This window comes from Balaenoptera musculus, chromosome 10 (assembly GCF_009873245.2).
Source record: "Balaenoptera musculus isolate JJ_BM4_2016_0621 chromosome 10, mBalMus1.pri.v3, whole genome shotgun sequence".
Taxonomy (NCBI): domain Eukaryota; kingdom Metazoa; phylum Chordata; class Mammalia; order Artiodactyla; family Balaenopteridae; genus Balaenoptera; species Balaenoptera musculus.
Genome location: NC_045794.1, coordinates 10,368,008 through 10,390,159, shown reverse-complemented (window position 1 = coordinate 10,390,159; position 22,152 = coordinate 10,368,008). Strand labels below are relative to the sequence as shown.

Genomic DNA, 22,152 nt, shown 5'->3' with positions numbered 1-22,152 from the left:
TAAAATTTTTTTGCCATTCCACGCAGCTTGCGGGATCTTCCCTGACCAGGGATTGAACCCGGGCCGTGGCAGTGAAAGCTCCGAATCCTAATCACTAGGCCACCGGGGAAGCCCACCAACATCGTCGTTAGTGGTCCTCATTCACGTTCCTGTCTCAGGCCTTTAAACTGCCCACAACCGTGGCTGCCGTCCACCGCATGCCGTGAGGGGGGCCCACGCACACGTTTTCACTGACCCCGCACCCTCGGCGGGGAGAGAGTGGAGTCCCAACCGCCGGACGGCCAGAGAAGTCCCCATGCACACGTTTTCTCATTTAATCCTCACCGCAACCCCAGGAGGCACGCGTTATGTGTCTCCCCACTTTACAGCGACAAAATGGAGGTTTCCTAAGGTTCAGTGACCACAAACCCGGCCAGGAGGAGAACCAGGACCAACGCCAAGTCGCCCTGACCAGAGACGGGCCTTTTCATCCCCACCGTTGAGGTGGGTGGTCACTCTCTCCAGGCATTTCTGTGGATTGAAACTAGACCTCTAACCCGGGAGGGAGGCCCAGCCCAGCAGGTGTGAAGGCTCCTGCTGTCCCCAGGGGACCTTCCTGTGCACCTCAGTCCCAGCCTCCCCCCCCCAGGGGGCCTTCAGAGGAAACCAGGAACTAAGAGGTTTCTGATGGCACCACCTGGAGGGGAGCAGAGGCTCCCGTGAGATCCTACTCTGAAGGGGGCCGACAGAGTAAGCTTTCGCATCGGCTCTCGCTCAGCATTTACTGAACAATCTCTTACTGAACATCAACTAGGTCTCACGTTCTGTGCTAGGCCCTGGGGTCACCGAGATTTAAATGAAAACAAAAGCATAGGCCCTGCCCTCAGAAAAGTTCATAGTCTCACCTGTAGAGGGGACAGGTCTGTACACAGGTGCTACGAGGCAGGAAGTGATGACACAGGAAGTAGCTGGGAGCCAGACCAGCTGGGTTTTAGTTCTGGGTGGGTTCGGCACATGAGTGCGGTGGGCCTTTTTGAAAACCTGTGCGTTTCTGTTTCCTCAGTGGTAAAATGTGGATAATAGAACCTGCCTCTTAGGGTTGTCGGAAAGATTAAAAACACATGTAAGGGAACTGTTTAACTGGGGACCGTTCCCACTTGGCTCCTGAACAAATGCCAGCCTTCACAGCCTTGGGCAGGTGACCTAACCCTTTCCTCCTCAGCTTCCCAATCTGTAAGTTAGGGCTAACACATCCTCCAGACTTCTAGATCTGTCCCTCAACAGAGGTTGCCTGAAAACTCTGAGACGTGTTGTGGCCACAATGGAGGGAAAACCATCAACCCTCAGAGGGCTTCCAGTAAAGCTGGGAGATGCTCGGAGTAGCGTCCTGTTGGGGGAAGAGCATACACAGCATGTGAGTAAGGGCGGAGTTATATGGCGCCTACACTTCCTCTGGGGTTCTTTAAATGTTGGGGGGGGGACATAGGTGTGGGGCAGTGACCCACAGGGGCTAAAAGAGCGAAGAGAGGCTCCCACAGATGTGGGACCTGAGCTGTGCCTTGAAGGATGTGTAGGACCCTATCGATCAAGGCCCCATGTGGAATCAGGAGCAAGCATGGGGTGTTCTTGGGCAAGAGGTTAGAGTGGCTCCTGTCAGAGGCTATTTATTTATTTTATTTATTTATTTGTCCAGTCCTTAGCACCACCAAGCTGAAAACCAACAAAAGAAAGCAGAATGGTGTGGGTGATAAAAGCATGGGCTTTTGAGTCAAAAGGAGGTCTTTGAATCCTGGCCCTGTACTTGCTTTTGGAGTGACTATATTACATATATATCACATGTGGTTAAATATAGTTATAGTTAATTACAGAAAAAGAATATGGTCCAACAATAATACAGGCTTGTCAAAGTTTACATCAAACTAACACAGCGGAAAATTCCCTCTAGACATGTGACCTTATCTCCAGGCTGCACATTTTATGACTAAATCATTCATTCTATTCCACTTACTGGAAAACCCATATCTTTGGGAGAGCATGAAGAGGGGGATTATTCCTTAGACTTTGGTGCATATTAAACAGGAGACTGGACTGATCACTGTTTCAGGGCGAGAACTGAATCTTGTTCATCCTCGTTTCTCCATGCTGATAACGGCATCTGGTATATGGTAGCTGCTTACTAAGGATAAGATGAAAGAATGAATGAGTGAATGAATGAATGAATAAAGGAGAAGGAGAACGCACAATATGAAGTGCAAGATCTAGGCTGAGAATTTTACCTAGAATATCTCACCTACTTCTCATAACCACCCTATGATATAGGTTATATAGCTACTTCTGATTGAAACCACTCTCCAGCATTCAACACCTTGTTTCATATTACTTGTACCATGGACTCAGGGATGATCTTTTTCATCTATTTTTTTTGGCTGTGCCACGTGGCATGTGGGATCTTAGTTCCCCAACCAGGGATCAAACCCTCAACCCCTACATTGGAAGCACAGAGTCAACCCCTGGACCGCCAGGGAAGTCCCCAGGGATGATCTTTTTCAGAAAGGAAAAGTGTGGCTTGACTTAACTAGCCAGAGAGGACTTTCACTGCCACACAGAGTTTATCTTCAAATCATTACATAAATATGTAAATAACCTTTGAAAGGTAAGATAAGTTGGTGAAGGCAATCTAGCTGAGATAACTGTCCAATAACTGGAGCAGAATGAGGGCCAGGCATGTAGATACCCTCAGAATCATAACTGAATATTTGCAATTCATGGATGAAAGGAATCCCAGTCTGGGAGATCAAACAAGATATCAGGAGACAAAGAACCTCTCTAGTAAAACAGGAGGCTCTGCATTTTAGCTTCCTATCAAAGAGGGGGTGTACCTATAACAGTCCGGGTCCAATCAGGAGGCAAAAACTACACAGTAATTTAACAGGGAAAGTTTAACATAAAGAATTATGAGGCTAAGATAGGAACGTAACTATGAGATGTAAAGAGAACTCTAAAGGGTACTTTAGGGAATTCCCTGGCAGACCAGCGGTTAGGACTTGGCGCTCTTACTGCCAAGGGCCCGGGTTCAATTCCTGGTCAGGGAACTAAGATCCCGCATGCCACATGGCGTGGCCAAAAAAAAAAAAAGGAAACGTAGTTTTTATTTGTCCAGCTAAAAATTAGAGGATTTATTACCAAGAAAGAATGGACGGAACAAATATTGGAGTACAATTAGCTGTCTCTGTCACAAGGATTATCAAAAAAAGGATTTGATTAGATAATACATGCAAAAGATTTGGCATACAATAAGCACTCAGTAAATATTAGCTATATTTTGACACAGAGTTTTCTCAGTGTATGTATTCTTGGGAGCTACTTGTCCTCTGCCTTGAATGCTTCCCCTCACCTCTGCAACTCTTTTCTATCATTAGGCCCCTCCATGTTCTAGCTCCACTGTGGAGTCTTCCTTTACTTATCCTTCAACTCATTCCACAAATATTCATTGAGGGCCCATTATGTGCTAGGCATGTTACTTGGTGCTGAAAATACAATGATGGGTAAAAACATATTCAGTCTTACCTCTCATTGTGCTTATAAAGTAGTGAGAGAAATAGATACCAACCAAATAACCAGGCAAATATAATACGTGACAAGTGTTAGTTACCAAGTTACCAAGAGATGATACTAGGAGGATTTAACCTAGTCAGTGTTGTCAAGCAAGACTTTCCTGAGGAAGGGTATGCCTGAGCTGGGATCTGAAGGATGAGTAGAAGTTGCATAGGTGAAGAGAGCAGAAGAGGAGAGCAGGTAGAGAAAACAGCATGTGCAAAGGCCCTGTGGCAGGCAAGAGCTTTGGGACTGAAAAAAGGCCCGTGGGGGAGGAAGGACAAGTGAAAGAGTTGCTGAAGAGATCAGTGCGACCATGTAGAGCCTTGTAGGCCATGCTAAGTGGCTTTGTATTTATTCTTTCTCCAAAGAACAATGGAAAGACAGTGAAGGGTAGATGGGTGGGTGGGTTAGTTGTTGGTTTGTCTTTTTGAGGGTTGACAAGTATTGCTTCACGTAGCAAAGAACTCTGGGAAAAGACCAGAATTAGTGACAAACCTCTACTTGGGCTGACATTGTCTGCCTCCTCTGGACTCATCTACTCTGTGTTGTTTTTGTGCCCCCTTCCCTGTGCAACCTTGAGCAAGTTATTTGTTTGAGCTTCAGCTTCCTCTTCTGAAAAGAAAGATACTGATAGTAGCTACCTTTGAGAATTTTTGTGTAAATTAGATTAAATTAAATCATGCATATAAAGCACTTAGAAAAGCATCTGATAATAGCATGGGCTCAGAAATATTAGCTGCTGTTATTTTACTATTACATTGTAAGCATTATATTATTTATTGATCCATTCTTTAATTATATGCCATATAACCAGCACTCCATTTTAATTTTCTTGAATCATCCTTTAATTGTATACTTAATTTTAACCCTCCGATTAAGACTGAAAGCTCCTTAGAGGTAAAAACTATTAGCTCTGTCATCATCTGACATGCTGCTGACCTAAATATTTGTTGATTGATTAGTTTTTCAGAGTTTGATCTGCATCTACTCCCATTTATTATTTTTTTATTTTTTTAACATCTTTATTGGAGTATAATTGCTTTACAATGGTGTGTTAGTTTCTGCTGTATAATAAAGTGAATCAGCTATACATATACATTTATCCCCATTTCTCCTCCCTCTTGCGTCTCCCTCCCACCCTTCCTATCCCACCCCTCTAGATGGACACAAAGCACCAAGCTGATCTCCTTGTGCTATGCAGCTGCTTCCCACTAGCTATTTTACATTTGGTAGTGTGTACATGTCAATGCTACTCTCTCACATTGTCCCAGCTTCCCCTTCCCCCTCCCCATGTCCTCAAGTCCATTCTCTACGTTTGCGTATTTATTCCTGTCCTGCCCCTAGGATCTTCAGAACCATTTTTTTGTTTGCTTGTTTTTAGATACCATATATATGTGTTAGCATACGGTATTTGTTTTTCTCTTTCTGACTTACTTCACTCTGTATGACAGTCTCCAGGTCCATCCACCTCACTGCAATGTTCTTGGTATGGAAGAATCAACATTGTGAAAATGACTATACTACCCAAAGCCATCTACAGATTCAATGCAATCCCTATCAAACTACCAATGGCATTTTTCACAGAACTAGAACAAAAAATTTCACAATTTGTATGGAAACACAAAAGACCCCGAATAGCCACTCCCATTTATTTTGAATGATGGAGGCAGCATAGGAAAGTGGAAGAATGATGTGGGTGGGTGAAAAGAGGCCAGAGAAGGGAATTTGGTTCTGACTATGAACATTGATCTTCAGAGTTGAGTGGTCCAAAGTGCACATGCCAGGGTGCACTTAGAAACTGCTCAGGACTCAGAGACAGAAATCATCATCATCATCATGATTACCATCATCATTAATATTTACTGAGTGTCTACTATCAGCACATGAATTAATTCTTTTAATCCTTACAATAACCCTGCGAGGGTGGTATCATTATTGCTACCCCCATTATACAAGAAGGAAGGTACAGCAGTGCAGAGAGCTTAAACACCCAGTGTGTCATAGCCCACACGTAGCACAGCCATGTCATGGAAGCACAGAGGACTCGAGGTTTCTGCCACCACCGTGGGTCTGTGCAGGACTCCCTTTGCCTCCCCTATTCCTTCCCAGTCTCTCCTGCATCGGGCTTGCACCACAGGCAGCAGGGTGCTGCCCAGGCCAGTCCTGGCTGTGTTCTGCTCCACCTAGTAAGAGGTGTAAGGCAAATCACCTGAATTCTCCATTGGCCGTTTCCTAATTTGAAAAGCAAGAGGTGAAAGGAAGGGACTCTCATCAGAAATCCACACTTCCACAGTGTAGAAGTGAGCTGTAGCTGTCCTCCATATTTACCTCCCAACCGTTGGGATAAGGCCAGACACGCTTCTGTGCCATACATTTTCCTGAGTTTTCCTGGCCTCCGTAATCCCACTGCACCCCCTGTAGCTAGTGACTTGGTTTAATGCTGTGCTTTGTACAGTACTTTGTGCATTTTGGCATCTGATCAAAGTTAAATTAGAAAATCTTATGTGGCATCACTGCATTTATTTTAGCTTTTTTTAAAATTAATTATTTATTTTTGAAAATTTATTTATTTTTGGCTGCATTTGGTCTTCGTTGCTGCACGTGGGCTTCTCATTGCAGTGGCTTCTCTTGTTGCGGAGCACAGGCTCTAGGTGCGCGGGCTTCAGTAGTTGCAGCATGCAGGCCCTAGAGCTTGTGGGCTTCAGTAGTTGTGGCATGTAGGCTCAGAAGTTGTGGCTCGTGGGCTCTAGAGCGCAGGCTCAGTAGTCGTGGTGCAACGGCTTAGTTGCTCTGCGGCATGTGGGATCTTCCTGGACCAGGGCTTGAACCTGTGTCCCCTGTATTGGCAGGTGGATTCTTAACCACTGCGCCACCAGGGAAACCCTATTTTGGCTTCTAACTTGCAGAAGAGATCCTCATTTTATTTTTCCAAAATCAGGTGATGAAGGGGAAAATGAGACAAGCAACTCCAAGTTGAATTGACAGAGAGCTGAAGGCAGAGGTGAATGAGTATTTTTATCACCCACTCAGGTAGCTCTTCCAAAGGAAAGTGGGAGAGTCATGTACCATTTAACATGGCGGCAATCCCAGGTTTAGGTTCAACACCAACCAAACCTGTCTCTGAATCACAAGGTGTGGCAAAAGAAGATGCTGCCTACAGCGCAAACTGAGTTGCAAAAAACTGTACAAATTCATAATATTTTCCTCTTGAAAAAATATACAAGGAAAGGCAAAACAATAGGAACAGAAAACAAATGAGTATTAGGAAAACTTTGGGGTTTATAAGTGTTCTAAAACTGAATTATGGTGATGGTTGCACAAATTACCAGACCAGAAAGGGTAAGGGTGAGGTAGGATGGTAGGTGGGGGGGGAAGGGAAGGGGTGTCTGGAGCAGAGCCAAGCTCAGCCTAGGATCCTGAATCTGCTAATCAACAAAAGTTAAATGTGCCAAACCATTAGGAAATGGGTCATATAACTAACAATAAACCATTTGTGAGACATTGGCTTCTATCATTTTTCATTTCTCTTTGATATAGCAATTATCACTGCATCAATTACATTATAGTAATTTGCATACTTATCTTTTCACTCCCACTAGGTTATAATCCCCTTAAGTGTAGGCACTGGGATTAACTGTTTATGAACTCCACAGTGCCTAGCTAATTAAGGATATTCATTCAATAAGTTATATTTACATGTTACTTATTTTTATTTGTTTTTTTGTTTTTTTGTTTTTTTGTTTTTTTTTTTTTAAAAATCAAGGGATAACATATGTATTTAGACATATTAGCAGCGTAAAGATGTATGCTTCAACACACTTATTGGGAAAACGTCTGAAAATATTACTACACTGAATTCAAGGGCGCCCGCAGGAATCTGACATAAAAGTTCTCTAGAATACCAACATTTCAGGAAATTCCAAAAAAGGAAAAAGGGTAAAATAGGAAATAGCCTCAAATTAATCGACAAAGTTCAGTGCTTGTTCCAACTTCATTTTTCTCTTCATTGCAAAGACAAAAACAAAACCGAGTATCAGGATGGGTAGGTGAATCACTTAGATGAAAGTTCATCTACTGGAATAAATGGAGAGGCCGCTTGGGCAGGTGACACAGGAGAGTCGGTGGTAGTGCTGACTTTCGCTGGTGAATTACAAGAAGATCCGGCACTGCTGCTGTTTCCATCAAGGGTATCGGAAGATACACACACACCAGGATCTGACAGCTGTGCAACGTCAGAAGAAAGCATGTTGGTGATGCCCTGGAAAAATCTCTTTGGCTGATATTCAGTTTCCATTTCACATTTTCTTTTCAATGGTCCAAGAACACTTGGTCTAATGCAATTAATTGGACTCTGGCTTCTCCGGGTAGTAAATCGGGTCGTTGGGCTGGGAATAGGACTTGGAGGCAATCCATTGCTACTCACAAAACTTTGCAAGGATGGTGAAAAACACTGCTTCCCAATTCCCCGGGTGGGTGACGGTGCTGGCGACACCGGAATGAAATCGATGCGTTTCGGGGAGGCGGATTTCTCCACGTCGTTGTCACTCAGGCTGAAACTTTCCTCCCAGGAGTGGCTTATCTGCATTGCGTTCTGCACCTCGCGCTCGTGGACGGTCTCTCGATTGATCAAGTCCATGCCCTCCTCCTGTTTGATCTGGTGCAAGCGGCTGCTGTGCATGCGGACGGGGGAGGCCGGTAGTAGCAGGCCGTGGCGGTTCGGGAACGTTGTGCTGTTTCGCCTGGCGCTCGGCGCCTCGGCCTGGAACACCGGCGAAGTGTCACTGAGGCCGTGGATCAGGGGGGCGCTGTTAGACCTCCTGAGGCCCCCGCCGCCGCCGCCGCCGCTGCCGCCGCCCTCCGCCGGGCTCCCAACCGTGCCCGGAGGCAGCTCCAGGTCCAGCTCCATCTTCTCCTGAGCCATGTCGCGGGCAGGGAGGCGGGGGCGGTGCTCAAAGACCTAGGATTCCCATTCCCCGCAGTCCAGGGCCGCTGCCGCCGCCACCGCCACCGAGAATCTCTTTTATTTGTTTTTGATAGGTATTCACATTGTTCAAAACTCATAAGTTACTTAAGGGCATATATGATGAAGATTTTCCCTTCCTCAACACCCCCAGATCTACTGGCAACAAATTTCCTCCATGTTGTCTGAGAAAGTCTTTGTTTCTCCTTCATTTTTGAAGGATAATTTCATAGGGTACAGAATTCTAGGTTGGTGGGATTTTTTTTCTCTTAACACTTTAAATATTTCTCTCCACTTTCTTCTTGCTTGCATGGTTTCTGAAGAAAAGTTGGATGAAATTCTTATCTTTGTGCCTCTGTAGGTGAGGTATTTTTTTCCTCTAGCTTCTTTCAGGATTTTTTCTTTATCTTTGAACTTCTGTAATTTGAATATGATATGCCTAGGTGTACGATTTTTGGCATTTATCTGCTTGGTGTTTTCTGAACTTCTTGCATCTGTGGTTTGGTGTCTGACATTAATTTGGGGAAAATATTAATAAAGAGAGAAAACCTAAAAAGAAACCAAAAACAAATTCTAGAACTGAAAAGTTCAATAACTGAAATGAAAAAATTCACTAGAGGAATTCAAAGGCAGATTTGAGCAGGCAGAAGAAAGAGTTAGTGAATTTGAAGAAAGGACAATGGAAGTTATCAAATCTGATGAAAAGAACAAAAAAAGATCGACAAAAAGTAAACAGAGCCTAAGGGACCTGTGAGACACCATCAAGAAGACCTGCATACACATGGGAGGAGTCCCAGAAGGAGAAGAGAGAGAAAAGAGGGCAGAGAGAATATTTGAAGAAATAACAGCTGAAAAACTTCCCAAATTTGATGAAAGACATGAGTATAAACATCTAAGAAGCTTAATGAACTCTAAGTAAGATCAACTCAAAGAGATCCTCACTGAGACACATTATAACCAAACTTTCAAAAGGCACAGACAAAGAGAGAATATTGAAAGCAGCAAGAGAGAAGTGAATCATCACATACAATAAGATTATTAATATTATTGATCCTCAATAAAATAAGATTATCAGCATAGTTCTCATCAGAAACTTGGAGGCCAGAAGCCAGTGGGCTGATAGATATACTCAAAATGCTAAAATGACAACAACAGAAAACCTGTCAACTATGAATCCTAAGTGGCAACTGTCCTTCAAAAGTGAGGGAGAAATTAAGACATCCCCAGATAAACAAAAGCTCAGGGACATTGTGGCCACTAGACCTGCCCTGCAAGAAATGCTCAACAGATTCCTGCAAGGTGAAATGAAAGGACACTAGATAGTAGCTAGAAGCCATATGAAGAAATAAGGACCTCAATAAAGGTAAATACCTGGGCAATTATAAAAGCTAGTATTATTATAACAATGTTTTGTAACTGTACTTTTTGTTTTCTACATGATTTAAGAGACTAATACATTTAAAGAAAAAATATTACTTGTGTAAAAGCTATTATTACTATAACTTTGGTTTGCAACTCCAAATCTTGCTTTCTACATAACTTAAGAAACAAATGCATTTAAAAGAATTATTAGCTCACGTTTTGGGGCACACAATGTATAAAAGTCCAGTTTTGTGGCATCAACAGCAGAAATGACTGGGGACAGAACTGTAAAGAAGCAGAGTTTTTGTATGTTATTGAAATTAAGCTGGCATAAATTCAAATTAGAGTGCTATAACTTTAGGATTTTAAATGTAATCCCCATGGTAACCACAAAGACAACAGCTAAAAGGAAAGGTAAACACTTCACTACAAAAAATCAACTAAACACAAAAGAAGACAGCAATGCAGAAATGAGGGACCAAAAACAGCCATAAGGCATATAGAAAACAAATAGCAAAATGACAGAGTCCCTCCTTATTGGTAATTACTTTAAATGTAAATGAGTTAAACCCTCCAATCAAAAGACAGAGATTGGCAGAATGGATAAAAACACATGATCCAATCATATACTGTCTACAAGAGACACACTTCAGCTCCAGAGACACAAACAGATTGAAAGTAAAAGGATGGAAAAGATATTCCATGGAAATAGTAACCAAAAGAGAGCAGAGATGCTCTACTAATATCAGACAAAATAGACTTTATTTATTTATTTATTTAGGCTGAGCCGGGTCTTAGTTGTGGCAGGCAGGATCTTCATTGCGGCATGTGGGATCTTTAGTTGCGGCATGCGGACTCTTAGTTGCAGCATGTGGTCTTCTTAGTTGTGACATGTGAACTCTTAGTTGCAGCATGCATGAGGGATCTAGTTCCCCGACCAGGGATTGAACCCGGGCCCCCTGCATTGGGAGTGTGGAGTCTTACCCACTGGACCACCTGGGAAGTTCCAACTTTAAATCAAATAAGTTTACAAGAGACAAAGAAAAGCGTTATATATTATAAAATGTTCAATACAGCAAGATGATGTAACAATTATAAACATTCACGTACCTAATGATAGACCATCAAAATATATGAAGCAAAAACTGGCAGAATTGAAGGGAGAAAAACTTCTACAATAATAGTTGGAGACTTCAATACCCCACTCACAATAATGGATAGAACAACGAGAGAGAAGTAAGCAAATAGAGGACTTAAGCAACAAAATAATCCAACTAGCTCTAGCAGACAAACACAGAACACCTTACCCAACGACAGCAACATACACATTCTTCTCAAGTGCATGTGGGACATTGTCCAGGATAATCCACAAATTAAGTCTCAGTAGGCTTTAAAAAACAGATAACATACAAAGTATGATCTCTGACCATAACCAGATGAAGTTACAAATCAATAACAAAAGGAAAGTTGGAAATTGACAAAATTGTGGAGAAACTAAACAACACATTTTTAAACAACCAATGGATCAAGGAAGAAGTCACAAGGAAAATTAGAAAATACTTACAGGGTAGTGAAAATGAAAATACAACTTACCAAAACTTATGGAATGTGGCAAAAGTGGTGCTATGGGGAAAATGTACAGCTATAAACACATTAAAAAACAAAAAGGGAGGAAAGAGGAAGATAAAAATAGGATCAAAAAACAAGTGCAATGATAAGAAAATAGTTACACATGGTAAATGTTCATCTAGCTATATTAATAATCACTTTAAATGTGAATGGTCTAAACACACCAATTAAAAGACAGAGAATGCCAGAGTGGACCAAAAAACAAGACCTAGTAATATGTTGTCTACAAGAAATCCACTTTAAATATAAAGACACAGGTAGATTAAAAGAAAAGTGAAAAGGAAGGAAAAATAAAAACAACAGAGACCTCAAATCAACAACCTAAGTTTACAACTTAAGAAACTAGAAAAAGAAAAAACTAAACTCAAAGCTAGCAGGAGGAAGGAAATAATAAAGATTAGAGCAGAGAGAAACAAATATAGAATAGAAAACAATAGAGAAAATCAATGAAACCAAAAATTGTTGCTTTGAAAAGATCAACAAAATTGACAAACTTTTAGCTAGATGGACTAAGAAAAAAGAAGGCTCAAATTACTAAAATCAGAAATGAAAGTAGAGGGACTTCCCTGGTGGCACAGTGGTTAAGAATCTGCCTGCCAATGCAGGGGACACAAGTTCGATCCCTGGTCCAGGAAGATCCCACATGCCACGGAGCAACTAAGCCATTGCACCGTAGCTACTGAGCCTGCACTCTAGAGCCCACAAGCCACAACTTCTGAGCCTACATGCCACAACTACTGAAGCCCACAAGCTCTAGGGCCTGCGTGCTGCAACTACTGAAGCCCACACACCTAGAGCCTATGCTCCGCAACAAGAGAAGCCACTGCAATGAGAAGCCCGCACACAGTGACAAAGAGTACTCCCTGCTCACCGCAACTAGAGAAAGCCTGCATGCAGCAATGAACACCCAACGCAGCCAAAAATTAAAAAACAAAATAAAATAAAAAGAAATGAAAGTGGAAACATTACTCCTGATTCTTCAGAGATAAAAAGGGTTGTAAGAGGGTACTATGAACAACTGTATGTCAACAAATTGGATAACCTCAACGAAATGGACAAATTCCTAGAAACACAAGACCTACCAAGACTAAATCATGAAGAAACAGAAAATCTAAACAGATCTATAACTAGCAAGGAAAGTAAACCAGTAATAAAAATCTCTCAACAAAGAAAAGCCCTGGACCTGATGGTTTCACTTGTGAATTCTACCAAATATACTATAAATGACTTTAAACCTCTTTAAAGAACTGATACCAATCCTTCTCAAACTTTTTCAAAAAACTGAAAAGGAAGGAATACTTTTTTTTTTTTTTTTTCCATGCTGTGCAGCTTGCGGGATCTTAGTTCCCCAACCAGGTATTGAACCCGGGCCACAGCAGTGAAAGCACCAAGTCCTAACCACAGGACTGCCAGGGAATTCCCAGGAAGGAATACTTTCTAAGTGATTATCTGAGGCCTGGATTACCCTGATACCAAAGCCAGACAAAAACACTACAAGAAAACCACAAAACAATATTCCCCATGAACATTTATGCAAAAATCCTCAACAAAATAGTAGGAAACAGAATTCAGCAGCATATTAAAAGGATTACAAGTGACCAACTGGGATTTACTCCTGGAAAGCAAGAATGGTTCAACATTGGAAAATTGATTGATATAATGCATGACATCAATAGAATGAAGGGGAAAAGACACGTGATCATATAATTAATGCAGAAAAAGAATCTGATACCCTTCCACGATAAAAACATTCAGCAAACTAGGAGCAGAGGAAACTACTTCAACATAATAAAAGCCATATATTAAAAAGCCATAGCAAACCTCATATGCAATGATAAAAGACTGAAAGCTTTTCCTCTAAGACTGGGAACAAGGTAAAGATGTCCGCTTTCACCCTTTCTATTTAACATAGTACTAGAAGTGCTAGCCTGAACAATTAGGCAAGAAAAAAGAAGTAAAAGGCACCCAAATCAGAAAGGAATACATTATCTCTGTTTGCAGCTGATTCAAAACTGAGCAAAGGACTTGAATACTTTTCTCCAAAGAAGATATACAAATGTCCAGTAAGCACATGAAAAGATATTCAACATCACCTAGGGAAATTCAAATCAAAACTACAGTGGGATTCTACCTCACACAAATTAGGATGGCGGCTAACAAGAAACAAACAAAAGACAGAAAAAAACAGCTTTTGGTGAGGTTGTAGAAATTGGAACACTTGTGCACTGTTTGTGGAAATGTAAAATGGTACAGCTGCTGTGGAAAATCGTTTGGTGCTTCCTCAAAAAATTAAAAATAGAATTACCTATGACCCAACAATTTCCCTTCTGGGTATATATACCCAAAAGAATTGCAAGCAGAGTCTCAAAGAGATATTTATACACCCACATTCATAACAGCCTTATTCACAATAGCTAAAACATGAAAGCAATCCAAGTGTGCACTTAACAGATGAATGCATAAGCAAAATGTGGTCTATAGATACAAGTGGTCCATACATACAATTCTTTATTGCCTTCTTTAAAGGAAGGCAATTCTGCAATATGCTATAACATGGATGAACCTTGAGGACATTATGCTGAGTGAAATAAACCAGTCACAAAATGACAAACACAGTATAATTCTACTTACATGAGGTACTTAGTCGAAATCATAAGGATGGATAGTATAATGGTGGTTGCCAGGGGTTGAGGGGAGGGGAGAAAGGGGAGTTATTGTTTAATGGGTAGAGTTTCAATCCTGCAAGATGAAAAGAGCCATGGGGATGGATGGCGGTAGTGGTTGCACAACAATGTGAATGTATTTAATACCACTGAACTGTACACTTTAAAATGGTTAAGATGGTAAATTTTATGTTATGTGTATTTTACCACATTAAAAGAGAAGTGGGGGGAGGAAAAACCTGCACAGGAATGTTTATAGCAACTTTATTCATAATTGCCAAAACTTGAAAGCAACCAAGATGTCCTTCAGTAGGTGAATGGATAAACTATGATACATCCAGGGAATGGAATATTATTCAGCGCTTAAAAGAAATGAGCTATAATGCGATGGAAGCTAATCGGAAAGGCTATATATATACTGTATGATTCCAACCATATGACATCCTGGAAAAGGCAAAACTATGGAGACCGTAAAAATATCAGTGGTTGCCAGGGTTTCAGGGCACAGGGAGGGACCAACAGGTGGAGCACAGAGGATTTACAGGGCAGTGAAAATACTCTATGATACTACAATGGTAGATACACATCATTATACATTTGTCCAAACCCATAGAAGGTACAACACCAAGAGTGAACCCTAAGGTAAACTATGGACTTCAGGTGATTATGATGGGTCAATGTGGGTTCAGTGATTGTTAACACATGTACCACTCTGGTAGGGGATGTTGATAATGGGGGAGGCTATACACGCGTGGGGACAGCAGGGTATATGGGAAATCTCCATACCTTCCTCTCAATTTTGCTGTGAACCTAAAACTGCTCTTTAAAAAAAATTTTTTTTAAACTGTAAGGATATATCAGAGTTTTGTTTGAAAATTAATTTCAGAATGAAACGTAATTCTTCTAAAGGACTGTTATCAGAATAATTTCCTAGGGCTTTAGTCTCCAACTTTCCCAATAGTGCATCCCTATTTAACATTTTTAAGATACTTCCATACTTGTATATAAGTTGTCATTAAAATAATACTTTAGGGCTTCCCTGGTGGTGCAGTGGTTGAGAATCTGCCTGCTAATGCAGGGGACACGGGTTCGAGCCCTGGTCTGGGAAGATCCCACATGCCGCGGAGCAGCTGGGCCCGTGAGCCACAACTACTGAGCCTGCGCGTCTGGAGCCTGTGCCCCGCAACGGGAGGGGCCGCGATAGTGAAAGGCCCGCGCACCGCGATGAAGAGCGGTCCCCGCACCGCGATGAAGAGTGGCCCCCACTTGCCGCAACTAGAGAAAGCCCTCGCACGAACTGAAGACCCAGCACAGCCAAAAATAAATAAATAAATAAAAATAAAAGTAGCTATAAAATTTAAAAAAATAATAATAATAATAATACTTTATGTGCATTATAAAAAATATACAAGAATAGAAATTCAAAAAGGATGAGTTAAAAATAAATATAAGTAAAAATTCTAGTATCTTCTTCTCATACTCCGATAAACTGTCATGCACTCCGCTGGATGTCTGTGTCCCACTGTGGCCACTGCTCCTCGAGGTCAGAGGGAAAAGAAACGAGCCCTGGCCACGGGCCACTGGCCAGTGCGTGACTCAGGGAGTCTGCAGGGTGGAGGAGAAGAGGCAGGAAATGACTGCCCTCCTGCCCAGTACCATAAACTCCACAGCCCACGCCAGGCCATCAATCTCAGGAGATACACTCTCTCCTTCTTTCCTTTCCCTCCCCACACCCTACCCATGTGATCAGCCCAGAGGTGGCTCTTCTCTCTTCCCCACGGAAACCGCTGGTCTGAACCTTGTCCTTCGGGGGCTTTTGGCCTCCTTCCAGGCCGCCCTTGGTGATCACACATCAGTTGGAGTTCACCTGGGTAAAGATGTTAAAGAGGTGAGCCTTGAAATATGAGTTACCCGTACTCCTCCCGAGAAAGCACCTGGAACCTGGTTGGGGACAACACCGGCATTTGTTAGGAAAATCAGGCTAACCAGGGCCACCTAAAACACATATTTGTCCCTCAACATCTTCCACCACGTTTCTCAAAAAGGAGACTTCAGTCTTAAGCTATTATCCTGAAAAGCAAGCGTTTTTTTCCCTTTAGGCAGGTATTATGAACAAAATTCCATCACAGCTTTTTTTTTTTTTTTTTTTTTTTTTTGGCTGTGCTGCATGGCTGGTGGGATCTTAGTTCCTGAAACAGGGGTCAAACCCAGGCCCTCAGCAGTGAGTAGAACTTTTTTGAAGAATAGTGTCTCTCTTTAAGTTGGCTATAACCTTGTGAGCATGTTATAAAAACACACACAACTTACACACACTGTAAAACATGTACAAACTTACAAAGATACACATACTGCCTTTAAGTATCCTCAAAGGAAAAATTAACAATCTGGTTGATCACCAAGTTCCTCTCAACCCTAAAATTCTGGTTTGGGGTGAGGTTTCACATGAATATTATGACCGAGTCCAAACATCAAATTTATTAATTTTATAAAGACTTGTGAAATATAAAACTATGGTGAAGAGAGGCATCTCTTCCACTCCCCCACTCACCCTCAGGCCTTTGGATTCTACCCAGATCAACCAAATGGACACAGAAGTCACAGATTATCTATGCTGTGATCAAATCTCTATTTCATTTTGTCAGCATCAGCTCACCATGCTAATTTCCTGAACAGCTTTGGATGAATTTAAGAAATCATGGAAGATGAAGAATAAGGAGTGACCAGGTTGTGATTTTAAAATATCACAAACAAGCTTTTCTGCTTCCTCAAGAAATGACTCATTATCTCCAGTAAATGAAACAGTATATGCCAAGCACCTAGCAAATCCCTAGCACACAGCAGGCTCTCCACATCCTTACGTAAAGAGCAACAAACAAGCCATTACAAATATACAAGTAGAAATATGTCAAATAAGAAACCTTCTCCTGGTCCCTACTGCTTTGACCCACCCAGCAAACCCAATAAGGATGTTGGTTTGAAGTCGGCACAGGATGGAACAGCTTGGGTTGGAGAGTTTCTAAGAGGTCAGGTGTTGGGCAGGAGTCACCAGCGGACTCCCCCCGCGAAAGGCATGTGTGGAGAAAAAGCCGGCACAGAAGTCAGTGACAGTGGAGTTAGCGCCGTTATTTCTGACCACCACACCTGAAGGCTGCTACCACTCTTTTAGAACCAGAGGGACAACGCCCCATCACTTGGAGCTGAAAGATATGTCTTTAGGACAGAATGAAGGAACAAGTGGCTCTCCAGCTAACCAGCACCAGGCTTATTTGACGGAGGAGTGAGGGCTATGGACAAAGCTTACTAGATGGATATGCAGTAAAAGGGAAGGTACAACAGAAGGGGGATTCATAGCTCGGCAAATTTACACTCAGAAACACGAACATGTAGTGGGAGTAGGCAGTGATGTCAGGGGGAGAGTAACAGTACTCTGAGGTTACGGACTGGGGTGGGAGTTGGAGGGGGCATAAACGGAGGACAAGGGACTTAAAATCCCAGGAGGGAAGGGCAGACTTTTCAAAAGAACAAAGCTGCTTGCAGGCCGAACGGTAGGGAATGCAGGCTGGGACTGAGGAAGAGATAATAGTGGAATGCAGCTTCTTCTTCTTACTACATCTGAACCTCAGTTTACTTCTATCCCCAGTCCCCATCTTCTGGGTCAACCTAGTAGATCTCGAAGGCTGACACCTTCAAATACCTGAAGGTAGTTCTCATACCCACCCTGACCCCCCGGGCCCTTAGTCACTGTGGGCCAAACATTAGACAAAGAGCCCTTTTAATCAGCCACTGTGAAAATTCCTCCCATTTAGGGGTATCTTTTCTCCCTTCTGCCATCTACTGGTGGAAATGAAAATGTCATATTCTCCCACCTGGCCGTTCCAATCTGCAAATATTGAATAGGCTGGAGTCTGAAAGCTCATTTGTGTCATACTTGTTTGTTATGTGGAATACATTTTTCCAAAGGAAAAAATATACATTACAAATGATGGCTCAATCTTCATGCAATAAGCACTTGCTGAATGAATAATATGAAATTATACACACACACTTAACACAGTGTATTTAGCATGAAGAGTAGAGGCTTGAAAGCAAATTTGGTCCCTTACACGCTGTATGACAAGCTGTATGGGCAAGCTACTTAGCCACTCTTCATCTGTAATAATAGTAATAATAATGACAATCACAATGGCTAACACTTATTGATCATTTGAGGAAAGCCACAGTACAGTTCACTTAAACCTCACAAGGTAGATTTATTACTATCTGTGTTTCTTCAGATAAGGAGATTGAAACAAGAAAAGGTTGAATACTTTGCCCAAGGTCTCACAGCTGGTAAGAAGCAGATTGGATAGTCCGGCTCCTTAGCTTATAATGGGAACAATAACATCCACCTTTCAGGATTGAAGGGAACTAAAGACACGTGTGAAGATGCCAATACACAGCATGTTTCAGAAAAGGACAGATATTGAACCTTCACTGTGTGCTGGGCCCTGCAAGATGTTAGAGTCACACCCACGAACAGGCCTTGGGCCCCGCTCCCTGGGCAAGCACGACCACAATACCACGCACGCTAAGACTGAGTTCATCCAAGACAGCGTCTGACTTTTCTCTTCAGTATGGTCTTCCTGGTACCTGGCACAGTGGCTGGGATAGAGCAGACACTGGAAGGGAGAGAGGGAGGGAACAGAATATAAAAATAAATAAAACCAGCTTCAAGACTCTGAGGCAGATTGGCGAGATGCTCCTATTTCCGTATTAACAAGTGAGAGAAATCGAGGTGCAGTAACTCTCACGAGGTCACGGAGCTACAGCGCGAACGAGTCTCCTAACACTTTCCCCACACTGTGCTGTGTCCCACATCCCTCCAGTTTCCTCCAGTGCCTAGATGGCATCCACAGGTTAATGAAGAATTACAGTTTTGGAAGGTATTGGGTGGACTACACACAGATTAAAAACTTCAAGAGTATGAAGACATCAGGGCCCACCAACTAGAGATTACATGGTCTCTACATGAGCCCATTTTTCCCTGTCTCTCTTCCACTGGGCACAAATCAACTCTTTCTTCTAGGTGAGACTGTTCAGTGTGATTTCCCAGAGTTCAAGTTTCTGCAGTTATTTTTAGTGCATACCTGGGACAGGTGAGGCATGAAAAAGAATGTGGGTGTGGGTAGCCCTGGAGTCTCTAGTGCCAGGGTCTGGGTCTCTCGTCATTCCTGCTGAAGAGGGGTGACTCACACCCTGATTTATTATCAGCCCTGAGGCTAGATTTCACCTTGAGAACTATGTGGATTAAGACTTCTTGTAAACTCTCTAATTCTGCATTCAAGTCTTTGGAGCATACCTGCTTGATGTTATTTTGTTACCTGCTTTTGATAACTTGGACGCCTTCATTTTCTGTAACCAATACCACAGCCTGTGGTTCTTTCTGGTCTCATTTCCCAGGGCTTTGAGGGACCTGGGGTAGACAGAGTCTTTGATTTGGATTTTTGGATGTATCTGCAGGTAGGAAGCTACCTGGAAAACACTCTGGCTGTAAGCCAGATGTCTTTATAGAGTCAGCCAAGTTCTAGGATATTCATCACATTTTTGAGGGACTAAGAAAAGAATAATCTAGTTGAGTCTAGATCCCTCCGGGCAACTACTAGAATCCCCTGAGTGCCCTTAAATTCCAGAGAGCCTGGAATTCTGGGCCTGCTTTTAAGCCTAGAATAGCCTGCCCAGCTGAAACCCCATCACTGGGATCCTAAAACCCCTTCATAAGGTAGAGGTATTTTCCTTATCTCACTTTAGCTCTGTACAGAGGAAGTAAAACCACTCTAGCTAATATCATGAAGCCATGATACAATGAATACTGTATTAACTGGTTTTATGATTCAGATGAGAAATAAGGGAGAATTTTCTCTGGGCCAGCATTACTAATGACTATTGCAAGATACTCCCTTTAAGTCATAAAAGTTAGGTGTGGGAATTGTTTGCAATTGGGGGAGGGGGAGAGGTTGGTTGGTTGTTTTGAAGCCCTCAGTTTCTTAAATCAGGAAAGCAGAACTAAGGAATTACACTAAGATGGGACTAGAAGAAAGGCCGGAGACCTCCTTCTCCACTTCTAAAACGAGACCGTTTGGGACCTTGACTACAAAACAATTTACATTTCATTTAAGAGGATGTCATTGTAAATTTCTCTACTTCTACCCATCCTACTGTTTCTGAAAACCTATCTCCTGTCTTTTCTCCACTTTCTTTGTAATTAACTCTATCTATCTACCACTTGTATTCCACAACACAATCTTAAACCCCCCAAAACACAACAGTCCAGAAAGACGGTCTGTACTGGGCTAAATGGTGTCCGCCCCAAAATTCATGTCTACGTGGAACCCCAGAATGTGACCTTATTTGGAAATAGGGTCTTTGTGGAAATAATGAGTCAAGACGAGGTCATACTGGATTAGGGTGTTCCCTAAATCCAATTATCACATCCTTATAAGAAGGCCATGTGAAGGCAGACACACAGGGAAGAAGGTTACGTGAAGATATGGACGCAGAGACTGGAGCTACGTTGCCACAAGCCAAGGACCGCTGGCCATCACCAGATGCTAGGAGGAGGCAAGGACAGACCCTTCCCGAGACGTTTCAGATGGAAGCCTGCTGATAACTTGGTCTTGGACATCTAGACTCCAGAACTGTGATCCAACAAATTGCTGTTTTAAGCCCCCCAGTTTCTGGTACTTTGTTACAGCAGCCCCAGGAAACTCATACACACCTCGATTAGGGTTTCAGCCTCCAGACTTCTGCAACCTTGCCTTTGCGGACAGGGAGCATGAAGAAAGGTTCAGATTAGTGACACAAACCAACAGCTTTGCCCTCATTTACAACTGGATCGCATTCGTTTACTTCTGTGCCTCCTGCCCTTCACAATGACATCTTTACCTGTTCTGCTTGGGACTCTAGCTTATGGTCTGGCCCTACTAATATGCCTGAAGACACATCATCCACCTCTCTTCCCTCAGAGTCCTATCTTCCCATCCTAGCAAAGCATAATACGTATATACTTCAGAAACAACAGGTAAGCTTTAAAAGAGGTTTTTAACCTTTTTAGTCTCCCCAGAAATGTGCATGTACCTCAGGGGTCCACAGACCCTAAGTTAGAGACCTTGCCCATTTAGAAAGTCCAGACTCCTTCAGGATCACTCCGACCCCTTCCTACCCAGCACCATAGCCCGATTCACACTCAGCTTGCTTCTGAACTCTTCCGCCGAGCTGAAGCAGCAGCCGTCCACTGGCTTTTACCCACCGGCCCAGAGGGAGAGAGAGCTGCTGTCAGCTAAGCCACTCTGGAGAGTCCCATCAGGAAACAAGACAAATGGAGAATTAGCCCCCAGAGGTAGGCACCCCACCCCCTACATTTATAAAGATCTTCCTGCAATCAACATGCACACCTGACTCCCACAGAGAATTTTTTTTTTTTAATTTATTTATTTTTGGCTGCGTTGGGTCTTCATTGCTGCATGCAAGCTTTTAGTTGCGGCAAGCAGGGGCTACTCTTCATTGCAGTGCGCGCGCTTCTCATTGAGGTGGCTTCTCTTGGTGCGGAGCACGGGCTCTAGGCGCGCGGGCTTCAGTAGTTGTGGCTCGCGGGCTCTAGAGCACAGGCTCAGTAGTTGTGGCGCACGGGCTTAGTTGCTCCACAGCAAGTGGGATCTTCCTGGACCAGGGCTCGAACCCGTGTCCCCTGCATTGGCAGGCGGATTGTTAACCACTGTGCCACCAGGGAAGCCCCCCCGACAGAGGATTTTAATTCAAGAAGCCAGGGATGTGAATCTATTCAGGGATCTAAGAGACTCTGCTCCATCCCCAAGAAAAACACAACCTCCTTTCAAACAGGACTTCCCTTTCAAAGCCATCCATCCTCGTTTCTTTGTTGATTTTTTTAAAGTCATAAATAATGTTTACCTCAAATTAAGGACAACC

The 22,152-nt window shown here is 42.8% G+C and overlaps 1 protein-coding gene across 1 annotated transcript; it reads right to left on the bottom strand.

The window, feature by feature from the left end:
- Positions 1–7,334: 7,334 nt before the first annotated feature.
- On the bottom strand, positions 7,335–8,587 carry LOC118901979 (protein FAM122A). The gene has a single exon (XM_036865817.1). It carries the CDS (start codon positions 8,495–8,497, stop codon positions 7,628–7,630), a length of 870 nt encoding a protein of 289 aa, XP_036721712.1. The 5' UTR covers positions 8,498–8,587; the 3' UTR covers positions 7,335–7,627.
- Between the last annotated feature and the right edge of the window lie 13,565 nt (positions 8,588–22,152).